Here is a 12,255-nt window from a genome sequence, read left to right on the forward strand (position 1 = left end):
GGCCTGGAGGGATTTCAGTAACCTTTGATGTGGGACTTCTTCTTAGATAAGTTAACTGTTGAAGTTTGTGGACGGCGTGGACATTGACAGGGTTCTGCAAAATAAACTTTTTTCACTTCAGAGTTCCTGTGAGTTTCACCGTTTCTGATTTAAAACTTTTTAAGACCATCGTGAATTGAATTTAAGACCTACGTGTCCACGGAGATACGCAAACGCCGATAAGTTCACACTTTCCCGTGATAGTCCGGCGAAAAGCTGCAAGATTAAAAAGTCATTTTATGCCAGCTTACTTTTTTTAAAGTAAATTTAAGAAATTCGCCTCAATTTTAGATAAATAGATGTAAGACTTTTTAAGGATGCATGGAAATTCTGCACAGGTGCTAACTAATAAGTTTGCCTCATAATTGCTTTTTTGCTGTATAATTCTGAAGGGGAAGGAAAACAAGCGTCTCTCTGGACCCGACTGAGCTCAATCTCTTCACAAAGAAGGATGAATAAACAGAGAAAGACTTGCAGCGGGAAGTGCAGCAACAGTTGGCTCTGTATCAGAGCAGTTTGGTGTCTAGCAGGTCTTGCAATTGCTTAGAAAGAGCCTGACAGAAAACACACGGGGAGTTGTGGAGTTGGTGGAAAACCTCCCTCACAAATCCCACTAAGATGCATTAAAGTTTGCAAACAAAAACGTGGAAAAGAGAAAAGGGGGTGTGACGGCTTGTGCAAGGCACTGTAAATCTGTCCAGTGTTTACAGAAACTTCAGTGGAAGGAAGCAGCTCAGTTCCCTGACTGGATGTTGCAGGGGTGGTGCCACGAAATGAAGCTGGTGGGCGGGCGGAACCAGCAGGAAACCGTGGCTCCCTCCTTCCCTCAAACACCACCACCACCACCACCGTCCCCCTGCCCTGATCAACACGATCGCATCAGATTTTAGGTTTTGCACAAGTTGATTTGAAAATGCAATCACTACTTGAAGTTGCTTGATGTGCAGAAAAGGTCCCGACAGGAGATGCAACTTATAGTTGTTGAGAAGCGACTCATAGTGTGGCTCTCAGTCTGTCAGCAGCTTCAGATAATCCCCTTTAGAGGCATGGAGAAGACAAGACGAGGTGTTATTAGCTTGTTGTGCCCGGATGGGGAGGGGGGGAAGCCTGTAGCTGCATGCACAACATTTCGCTGAACGACTCAAAGCACTGCTGACCCGAAACGGCTGCGGCCATCAATTAATTATGTCCCTGTTTTATTCCTCCGCGTCAGGCTGAGCGAGAAGGAGGCGGCATGACTTACAGACAAGCCCACACGCGAGCACGCATGTCGGGTTGTGTAATGACACAAGCCCCGCGGATTCGCTTCAGACTGCCAGCTAAGTTTCAGTACTCACTGCGGCTGTGTTGACCCCCTCGTTGTGAAAGAAAAGGCCAGTCACAGATCTTCTCCAGTTTTCCTGCCGCTGTCTGCCATCAAAGTGACGCCTCGGAGCGTCACTGAATCCCAGGTACGACCCGCAGCTGTCTTTAAGGGGTGTCTCCCTGTTTTTGCGTGTCTGTCTCCGTCCGTGTCTCCTGCCTGTCTTTCCCTCTTTTCCGTCTCTGCCAGCTCTTCCCGCTGGTGACTTCCCCGCTAGTGATGCGCCGCCCATCGCTGAGCCGGCTGTACTTGCCAGCTCATTTTGGGACGGCTTTCAGGATCCAGATGATAGAGGAAGCAGTGGGTAAACATATTTGATGCTGTCAAATGTAAGTCTTTTGACAAATAATAGGACAAATCATTGCTGGACATCAATTATTGCTTAGTATAATTTTTTTCATAATCTGCTTTTTGCGATGGTGTTTTATTGCATCACTTTAGTGTAAAAACCTGATTTTAATGAGTTCGGGACTTAAAAAATTTAAAAAAAAAATTTTTTAATTTAAAAAAAAGTTTCGTTCATGTTGATCCAGCCAAATACTACGGATCCCGGAAAATAGGTGGAATTCCCATCACTGTTTCCCCGTTGCTTTCCTGCTCTGGCACTCCCGTGACGTCAGGAAGATAGAGTGCGCGCCTCGGACACGAACCCCTCTTGGTGCACGCGCGTGGCGCACGCCACTGTAGACTAAATTTTAAAATGACAGCTCTTAAATTTCGCCCTGCTTATTAGCAAGGTTACAGCAGCCTTAATGCATTCAAAAAGTTTTAAATTATGTTAGCAATAGCTTATTGAATTGAATCAATGCACAAACAGAGCCAATGTATCTCAGTGCTGGTAATATGTTATCTGAGGCAATATGTTCAGTAAGAGGACATTTTATTAATTGCAGCTAAAGGAATGTTTTATTTAATTATGAAATTTGCACACAAAAAAACTGTCCTAATTAAATGTTTTTTAAAGATCAAGTAAGTTAATGCAATATTAATTATAAAGTGGATTAAAAGTCTATTTACAAATGAGATGTGGCTTTGTTACAACAGAATAACCAGCGAGTCTCAAAAGAGGCGCTGTGGTAGAGCTGGAGGAGCTGCAGAGATCCACAACTCAGGTAAAAGAATCTGTTGACGGAACAAGATCCGTCTATATCGGCCCTTTATGAAAGGTTCTGTTGAATGAAAGTCAAAGGAGGTCCTGTTCTCTGCTTGCCATAAACCATTTGGCAAGGTCTGGTCAGATTAGTGCAAAACTTAACTTTTAGGGAAATATGAGAGCAATGATGGACTTTTACCAAGCTTCTGTCAGCTTTATAGTTATGACCTGACATGGCTCCAAAGCCAAAAGAAAGATCTCATCATTAACTGCTAAATTAATATAATCTCAACTAATAATCTCTGCTGTGAAAACATCTTAGTGGTAGAAACTGCATCAAATCAGATGGCCTTTACAAAAGCAGGCATCACGGTTCATTGGTGATAGATATTACTTGTGACATCATGCCCAGAAAGCAATACCAGTGGCGTTAACATTAACCTTCAGCCTGTTTTCATCTCTGTCACATATTCAGAAATGTCTAATGCAGTCACTTTAGATTGAGAAAGGTTTATGGATTTTTTTTTCTTTTGTCAGATCCAAAATCAAGCATAACACTGGTTTCACTGGTTTATGTCAGACTGATGCTCCAAAGCCACACGTCAGATGTTGCATGCGTTTGCCCGATTCAGAGTATTTGAAGAGCAAATTGGGCTTATTTCGGGATTATGGCTCTAATCCACACAATTATCCATCATCATAAAGAAAACCAGACGTTGACCTTCGTCAGAGAGACACAGAGTTGAACATTTACAGTGTCCCAGTTCCCTGGGCGCCAGTCAGTCAGAAAGCCGAGGTAAAAATAACCCACTGGCTTAAGTTCCCCTTGAGAAAAACACATCAGTGGAGGTGGACCGCTGCAATTTTCTAAATCCGTGTCCACTAATTTAACCAGAAGTGGGAACTTCTGTTTGCTGGACGTGCATCTTTGGTTTCTGTCATGATTTAAGTAGTGATCTCAGTCCTGGATAAACGCATGGGATCAGCAAAACATTCTCTTATTGGGTAAGAATATCAGGATGAAAGAAGAGAATTTGACATGCTTGAGTAAAATTTTAATAAAAGCCATTTAACAAACAATTGTGAAATGCATAAATCAGACAAGCTATCCCATTGCAGGTCTCAGTTAGAATGTAGTAGGATTATAATTCATTGTCCCACTGAGGGGAAATTTGTCAGCAAGTTAGAGATAAGTGAAAGCATTCGTATTCGCGCAAAGGTAAAATAGATCAAAGTAAGATTGTACAGTGAGGGCAGATTTACAGCATTAGAAGAATTACATTTTGCAGTTATTAACCTGTTTAATCACAATTAATTTAAAATCTGCATGCTCAGATTAAGACAAATGTGCAACTGCATGGGGTCATTAAGAATGTACAAAACGTGTGGAATGATCCATAAAAAACAAACTACAAAAAGCAGGGGGGGGCAAGGTGCAAATTACAGCAGAAATGTTTTTAGAAATAAAAAATGTGCAGAAAAATTCTTCAAATAACAGCAAGGATGTAAACATGCATTTGCACAGAAAGAGGTGGCTATGTCCCAATAAGAAATGCATGTTTGTTTCAATCCAGCACCTGAAATCCCCCCAAAAATGCATTAAAGTTTGTGGCTCTGGAGTGGAGAAAAAAAATATTTGTAATATTAGCCTGGTTAAATAACAATCCTGTGATCTTCATCTATTCTTTATCTTCAGATATTTGTTATTTGTTCCTAAGCTGTGAGGGACCCGATGAACTGATCCACTTGTAATGGAGTTGAATATTTATTGAACATTAGTGCCACTTAGTGGTCAGATTTGAGTATTACAGAAAATGCACACCAAACGGTGACTCATTTTCAGACTGATAGGCCATCTGGCAGAAATAAGAGAATGATTCGCAATATTCTGAACTTTATGGTCGTACAGGATTCCCCTGACCTCTTACTTTAGCTTAAGGTTTGCTTACAGGGGTGATAACAAGACTATCCCCATAATAATTAATATAATTATTATATATTCCAAATACAGGGTATAGTTTTGGTCTGTGAATGGATGAAATACCAGCCACTGAGGAAATAAATGATCTCAGAGGTGTTGTCTCCTTGAATGCACATCCTGTAAATGTGTATATCTCAGACCTGGCTTCCACATCGTAGAAAGAGACTTTACCCTCCTCGTAGTTGACAAACACCCTAACGGTCTGAATTTGGTTCTGTGTGTTTAATATCCACGCCCCGTCCTCAGGGGTAGGCTCGAAGTAAATCTCTCTGTTAATAAACTCTTTGGTCACTCCTAAGAGCCATCTTTTACAGCTGCTGACCTGGACTTCGTAGTAGAACCTGCCTGATGAAAACCCCTCCTTTGCAAGTATGTAAGGAAGGTATTTAAATGGCCTGGCAAAGAAAGAGAAGATCTGCTGATGTCCACCTACGGTCAGTCGCTTCCCATCGTCAGACACCCTGAGCCAATTGCTGGCTGTGTAGGGGTCCAGAGTCAGGTCCACTGCATTGCATTGCTGGATCATCATCAGCTCGTCCTGAGGCTGTCTCCACCGCTCGGGTAGAAAATTGTTCGCCGTCATATTTTCGACTGCGTGTGACTGTGTAGGTGCATCACAAGAATCAGACGACCCAACCTTTTGGATCAGCATCTCCATCTCATTTCTGAGTGTTTCTTCAATCTGACCAACTGACTTTTTCACCATCTCTATATGACCATGCTGACCAATGTCAGGAATGTCTTGTGTCATTCGCAAAATGGAGTCAGTAGGTTGGTCCGTCGGATGAGTATTGTCGAACGTCACATTGAGTGGGAAGTTTTGCAGCAAAAAGAGGTAGTCTTCTGACTGTATAAATTGTTCGACGTCACATCTTAGTCTTCTCACATCAGAAATGTCTTGCTCCAGCAGAGTTGTCTGATCTTCAGCTTGTTTCTCTATGTCTTTCTGCTTCTGCTCAATCGCTTCAACCAGCTCACCCTGATATTTTTGTACAGAAGCAACGAAAGAGGTTAAAATTTGTACAATTTCTCTGATCTCATCCGCTGTAGTTTCCCTGCTTTTTTCCACAAAGCATTTGATATTTTTAACACTCTCTGATTTGGAGATCTCTGACTTTTTCATCTCAGAGGTCACGTTCTCGTACACGTCTCTCCTTTCTTTGAAGGCGCGCTCCAGTGGAACAGCCTCGTGGCCCGTGTGGTCGTCGTTCAAACACATCATGCAAACACACTGCTGGTCTGTGCGGCAGAAGAGCTCCAGCATCTTGTCGTGCTTCTTGCACACCCTGTCCTCCAGGTTGGACACAGGATCGATCAGCTTGTGCTTCTTCAGGTTTTGGTGGGACTCCAGATGTGGCTCACAGTACGAGGCCAAACACACCAGGCACGTCTTGTGGGCTTTGAGCTTCGGTTTGGTGCAGACGTCACAGGGGACCTCTCCTGGTTGGGCGACGATCTTAGGGCCACCCTGTGCTCTCATGCGGTTGAAATGCTCCACCACATCTCTGAATTCTGTGTTGACCTTGAGCTTTGGTTTATTACCCAACTTTCTCTTACAGAGTGGACACTGTGCATTGTCCTGACTGTTCCAGTACAGGGTGATGCAGTCCTTGCAGAAGTTGTGTCCACACGGAGTGGAGACGGGCTCTTTGAACTCACCCAGACAGATTGAGCACAGGACCTGTTCTTCATACAGGATGCTGCAAGCTGAGGCCATGTCTGAAAAGGATCAAATGCATTTAGAATTTTGAAATGAATATTTACCACATTTTGGAGACTTTAATTGTGATTCTGTAGTTCAGAAACTTTCTATGACTCAATTGAAATCAAAAATCCTCCACAAGAAAAGAAAATGATTGTCATTGATGGCAAACACTTGATGCAGTTGTTGCTGCAGCTTAAACAACTTATAACCATTCAGGAGGCAATTACTTTGTCACACAGGACTCGGGTTATTTATGACTAATATTAAAACTTTGGTGATCTAAAACATTTAAGAGTGACAAAAAACAATAATAATAACTTTATTAACCTAGTTAACCCTTCTTGCTGTAGTGAAAGTAATTTCACATCAAATATGCAATTTACAGCTTTGTAAGTGCGAAGCAATAGTGTTTATACATTAGTTATATCTTAGCTCCATGTTACTAAGATTACTTTATTGCCCTCTGCAACAGATTATAGATATTGCTATGTTTATATTATGTATTCGATCTGGCATTCATTCATTAAGTTGTCAAAACACTTTTTATTGGCTAACATGGGGACTTTGTGTCCTCACATAACCTTCTGAGACAGAAAAAGGTCTGGCTGACCCCCAGTGTCAATTTGCAGAAAAATCAACCCCCAAAACTAACAGTTTGTCCTCATGATCACTTTCAAGACTCATCATCTCCCAAGTTATTGTTTTTTCTTTTGCAAAGTCAAATAGTTTTTCAGTTTGAGAGATAAAAGTGTTTGCAGTTCTCTGGATCTGTCACTATAGTTCAGTTTCCTCTATCTTTCCATCCGTGCGGATCTTCAGCTGACTTCAAACAACTATTTTTACTTTTACTCTTCATATAATTGGAGCCAAACAAAACTAATTTCGTACCTGCTGAGCTGGTCGTCCTCTGAATGAGAAAGGCTTCTCTTTATTTAAGGCATGTTGGTTTCGTTTCTCTGGAATTGTTGCGTAGTCAGATTCTGCCCTCCTCCTCCTCACACACCAAAAAAAAAAAAACTTCTTCTCTTTTTACTTTTAATGGCGGTTGGAAGCAACTTATTGTTGCGCATTACCGCCATCTACTGACTCCAGTCAGTAGATGGCGGTAGTAGTCAGTATAATAGACCCTATCAATTATACATTACAGTTATATCTTAGATATATCTATATCTATATAAATAGATATATGTACCATAAGCTGTATTTTCCCATAAGCTTCCATACATATGTATGGAAGCTTATTTCCCATCCCATTGTGTCATGTGACCATAGTCCCATGACACAGACCCCTCGGTCATCAGGGGTCAAACAGGCCTTTCAAGGCCCGACATTTCCCTGAGCAGTGCATAGCTTGTAAACTTAAGAAAGGATAAACCAATCTTAAAGCCCATTAATTCTCTAATGGGCTTTGTGTTTGCAAGCATTTACTGCAAAGACAAGGAAACGATTTGGGACCAAATGATCTCAGAGGCCCAACATTCAAAGGCTCTCCTTCTGCTGGTCATTGACGTCATTCTGTGACGTTAGATCCGGAGTTTGAATGCATCAGAGAAGGGTCACGTGACCAATGACCAGCTGAGCCAATCAGGTGTTAGGAAAGGGGCAACATTCCAATACTGTGTAATAGGAACTGTGAAGTAGCCTGCGCTAGCTGGTCATTGGTCACGTGACTCTCCTGTTACTATGGCAAGCCGTTTTTTTATAACTTCGGTTTTACTGCCCTTACAATCCAGATATCTCAAATTGTTTTATGACTATACGTTTTAGTAATTTAAGATATCTCTAAATTTTAACTAGATAAAATACCTATCTGAAATATCTCTGATTACATTTTGACCAGTCAAAATGACGTCAGATTTACAATTGACTTGTATGGAGACTTCAGTTGAAAATATCTACAATGAATTACTGACTATCTGAAATACACATTTCAGATATCTACTATTAAATTATGACTTATCATAAATCAAGATAACTCGATTTTAGTTTTGACTAGTCATAATTCTAATTAAAGATATCTCGAATGACACCATAATTCAAGATGTCTTAATTGTATTTTTGGACTGGAAATATGTAGTTTTGACAAGTGAAATTTAAATTATAGATATCCTTAAAACAAATAATGACTATGTAAAACTAAATATCTTCATAATTTTGTCTAAAATTATGAAGACAAAATATTCAATATTCATTTTCAGGTATCTCCAGATGAATTAGAAATGTCTTAAATTACAGTTTTTCTGTTTAAGATTAACATTCTGACTCGTGAGAATGACAATTCTGATATTGTGAATATGTATTCTGTATAGTCTAAATATCACACTTATTTTGAAAGTTTAATAAAACAATACAAAATAGAGAAAAAAAACAAAAAATGAAAAAAAAAAAGTGTCACTTTAATGTTGAAAAAGGTTAGCTTTTCAGAGCAGTTTTTAAATGCATTCGGTTCGTCAGAAATGAATGAACAGGAAATTATAAGCAGATTTCCGAAGCAGTTTTAAAGTCCACATCTTTCGATACTGTGGCATTTACTGAAAATTTTGAGCAGGAAACATTAAAATTATGCAAGCAACTATTTGGACAGCACAAGGGGCCTTCCACGAAATTCTTAATTCGTGGATATCCAAAATTGTAATTTTGACAAGTCAGAATTATGTTTTTGAATATCTTAAATTGTAATTACGGATATGTATCCCGTCAAATGACGGATGCTGTGGCATCATTTGGGATATCGTTGCAGTCCTGTTTTTGTCTTAGTGAATTTCGACTCGTCAAAATGCAATTGAAGATATCTTGAATTATTATTCTTACTAGTCAGAATGTAAATGCAGATGTCTTAAGTTGCCATTCCGGATCGTCAAAATGTAGTTTTGTCTAACCAAAATGCATTTTTAGATATCTAGAACGTAATCAGAGAAAACCAATTCATATTCATCTATATGTATGTATAAAGTTCACCAATTTCTGACTAAAAGGGTTAGGAGTTTAGTTGTAAAATATTCTCAGCCTCCCAGAGGTTTAAAAGAAGACAGTTTTATTTGTAACATGCAGTTTTTGAAAACTGACGGATGTTGAGCGTTTGTAAGGAAGACATATTACAGAGAAATGTTCCACTATTATTCACAATTGTTCCACTATTCAGCTTGTTTATATAACTATCATATTCATTTGCTTATGATCCACAGTAAGATAATTATTTCAATTAAAATGAAAAATATAAGGCATAGTAGGAACTATCAAAATATTCATTTGCGTAAAAGAAAAGTAGGTCTCAAGCATCTTTGGATGTACATTCCACAGGAGTGATAGTAAGAATATCAGAATCAGACAACAATAAAAAGAAAGGGTAGAGCTTTGGCCTGTGAACAGTGGAGAATCCAGCAGCAGAGTAAAGAAAAGCTTGCAATCCTGTTTTTGTCTCAGTGAAGCAACAGTCTGCGGTGGAATGCAACAGATCCCTGGTCTCTGTGTTGTAGAAAGAGACTTCTCCCTTCTCGTAATCAACAAATACACCAATTCTCCTGATGTTTGTTGGACACAGCGACCCGGAAAACACCCAGGCTCCATGCTCAGGTGTGAGTGGGAAGAACTCATTTCTGTTAATGGACTCTTTGACCACTCCCAAGATCCAGGATCTGCTCAGGTTGACCTCAACTTCGAAGTAGAACCTACCTGAGGAAAACCCTTCATTTCCCAGTACAGCACAGTACTGTTTGAATCGCCAGCCCGAAGGAAAAACGAAGTGGTCTCTTGGTCTGTAGAACAGTGTCTTCCCATCTGCGGATACATGAACGTACGGGTGGGCGCTATAGGGGTTCAGAGTCACATTGACTGCATTGCATTGCTGGATCATCATCAGCTTGTCCTTTGGCGGACGCCACACATTTGGGATAGGATGTCTCATGTTTTCAGCTTCACGGAAATCAGACAACCTGATCTTTTGAATTAGCATGTTTATCTCATTGTTGATGGTCTCTTTTATTCGACCTACTGACTGTTTCACCAGCCCTGCATAGGTGTGGTGTTCAGTAAGTGGGTCTAACAGAATGGTGTTCACAGGTTTAAAATTGGGTGGACAGGTCTGCAACAGGTAGAGGTAGTCTTCTGACTTTATCAGTTGCTCAATTTCAGATCTCCTTTTTCTCAAATCGGAAAGGTTTTGCTCCAGCAGGGTGATCTGACCTTCAGTTTGTTTCTCGATGTCTTTCTGCTTCTGTTCAATTGCTTTAACCATTTCATCCTGCTTTTTTTGAAAAGAAACCACCGGGGCTGCCAAAACTTGCGCAATCTGCCCAATGTCATTGACTGATATTTTCCTGCTCTTCTGAACTGAACGTTTGAGGGTTTTAACACTCTCTGATTTGGAGATCTCTGACTTTTTCATCTCTGAGGTCACGTTCTCGTACACGTCTCTCCTTTCTTTGAAGGCGCGCTCCAGTGGAACAGCCTCGTGGCCCGTGGTCGTCGTTCAAACACATCATGCAAACACACTGTTGGTCTGTGCGGCAGAAGAGCTCCAGCATCTTGTCGTGCTTCTTGCACACCCTGTCCTCCAGGTTGGACACAGGATCGATCAGCTTGTGCTTCTTCAGGTTTTGGTGGGACTCCAGATGTGGCTCACAGTACGAGGCCAAACACACCAGGCACGTCTTGTGGGCTTTGAGCTTCGGCTTGGTGCAGACGTCACAGGGGACCTCTCCTGGTTGGGCGACAATCTTAGGACCACTCTTTACTCTCGTGTGGTTGAAATGCTCCACTACATCTCTGAACTCTGAATTAACCTGGAGCTTCGGTTTATTGCCCAACTTTTTTTTGCAGAGGGGACACTGTGCAGGTCCCCTGTCCTGACTGTCCCAGTACTGGGTGATGCAGCCCTTGCAGAAATTGTGTCCACACGGAGTGGAGACAGGCTCTCTGAACTCACTGAGGCAGATTGAGCACAGGACCTGTTCTTCATACAGGATGCTGCAAGCTGAGGCCATGTCTGGAGAGAAAATTGATCAAGTTAGTTTGACATTCAAAATTCAAACCACACGAGTAAATTTAATTCTAACAAGATAATAATAATTAAAAAAATGGTTACCTCTGAATTTAATGCGTGTTTATGGCATTAAAATGAAAGATTCTATTATGACCTGAGATCAGTGGGGGGAAAAAATCTGAAAAGCAAAACAAAAGGCAAGTATGGCAAAAAGGGGAAAAAAATGGATCATTAAAACTGCCAGTCACACAAATCAGTTTTTAATCATCAGCTATTATTGTTTTCCTTTTAATCACTTGGGTATTTGGCATTGTAGCTGAATAGCAATTTATTAAATTGATCTTGTTGTTGACAGTAAGAGGTGGAGCCAATGACAATGCATGAAAGAACCAGTTTGAGCAACATGCTTTCAATTCTTCAGTTTGTGGAGAATGGCAGTGAAGAGACCAACACAAAAGAGCAACCGCAAATTTCTGGTTATCTGACTATTGTAAGTATAGCAATTTTACAAGAAGTACAATCTTTCCAGACTGTCCATCAGTGGACAAAAACCTCTGATTTGGACCTATCAGTATAACAAGCAGGTAGCACAAGAAACCATGTACTTCATCTAATCAATATGTTCATATTCTTACTCTAAAGAGGGAACATTTCCAGAGAAACTGATTATCCTGTGTAATTAACAGTACTACTCATGCAGAGCTGCAACTACACCATGAATATTGACCAAATTGCTCTGAACTGGTTTGTCATACAGATGTTAAAATGCACAACACTAACTTTGTCAATTATTATGCCAATGCCCTGTTAATAATTTCCATGAATAAAAACAGTCGATTCATTAACAAATGTTTCTGATTTGAAATGCATGCATTAACTATGTCTAACTGGTCAACACTGCAAAGCACAAGTGTATTTTTTCTGCAGTATATACAGTTTGAGTGTATAACATGTTTTATTAATTTATTAAGATGTCCATATTCAGTTTAAGGTCAGAGTCCGCCTGACCTCCTAGCAGCATCACGAGCGATAGAAAACCGTCTCCCTAAATCTGATCTAGATATGTAAGGAAAGGTGGATGTTACCTGCATCG

At 40.4% G+C, this 12,255-nt stretch overlaps 2 protein-coding genes and 1 pseudogene across 16 annotated transcripts in view; all 3 read right to left on the reverse strand.

Annotated features, from left to right (window-relative positions):
* The window catches only part of LOC129375531 (ELKS/Rab6-interacting/CAST family member 1-like), a 118,091-nt gene extending 116,499 nt beyond the window's left edge, over positions 1 to 1,592 (reverse strand). For all 15 annotated transcript variants that reach the window (XR_008607644.1, XR_008607643.1, XR_008607642.1 and 12 more), the window contains exon 1: positions 1,377 to 1,592. The gene's annotated coding sequence lies outside the window, so the exon portion shown is untranslated. The remainder of the gene's footprint in view (positions 1 to 1,376) is intronic.
* A 1,950-nt stretch (positions 1,593 to 3,542) lies between these two features.
* Positions 3,543 to 7,142, reverse strand: LOC129375510 (E3 ubiquitin-protein ligase TRIM39-like). Its single transcript, XM_055054644.1, has 2 exons — positions 7,070 to 7,142; positions 3,543 to 6,195 (listed from the first exon to the last, which is right to left on the reverse strand). The coding sequence occupies exon 2, from the start codon at positions 6,191 to 6,193 to the stop codon at positions 4,430 to 4,432; it is 1,764 nt and encodes a 587-aa protein (XP_054910619.1). The 5' UTR covers positions 6,194 to 6,195; positions 7,070 to 7,142; the 3' UTR covers positions 3,543 to 4,429.
* A 2,105-nt stretch (positions 7,143 to 9,247) lies between these two features.
* Positions 9,248 to 12,255, reverse strand: LOC129375628 (E3 ubiquitin-protein ligase TRIM39-like; annotated as a pseudogene).

The sequence above is a fragment of the Poeciliopsis prolifica genome, unplaced genomic scaffold (genome assembly GCF_027474105.1).
Source record: "Poeciliopsis prolifica strain line A6 unplaced genomic scaffold, Auburn_PproV2 SCAFFOLD040, whole genome shotgun sequence".
Classification (NCBI taxonomy): domain Eukaryota; kingdom Metazoa; phylum Chordata; class Actinopteri; order Cyprinodontiformes; family Poeciliidae; genus Poeciliopsis; species Poeciliopsis prolifica.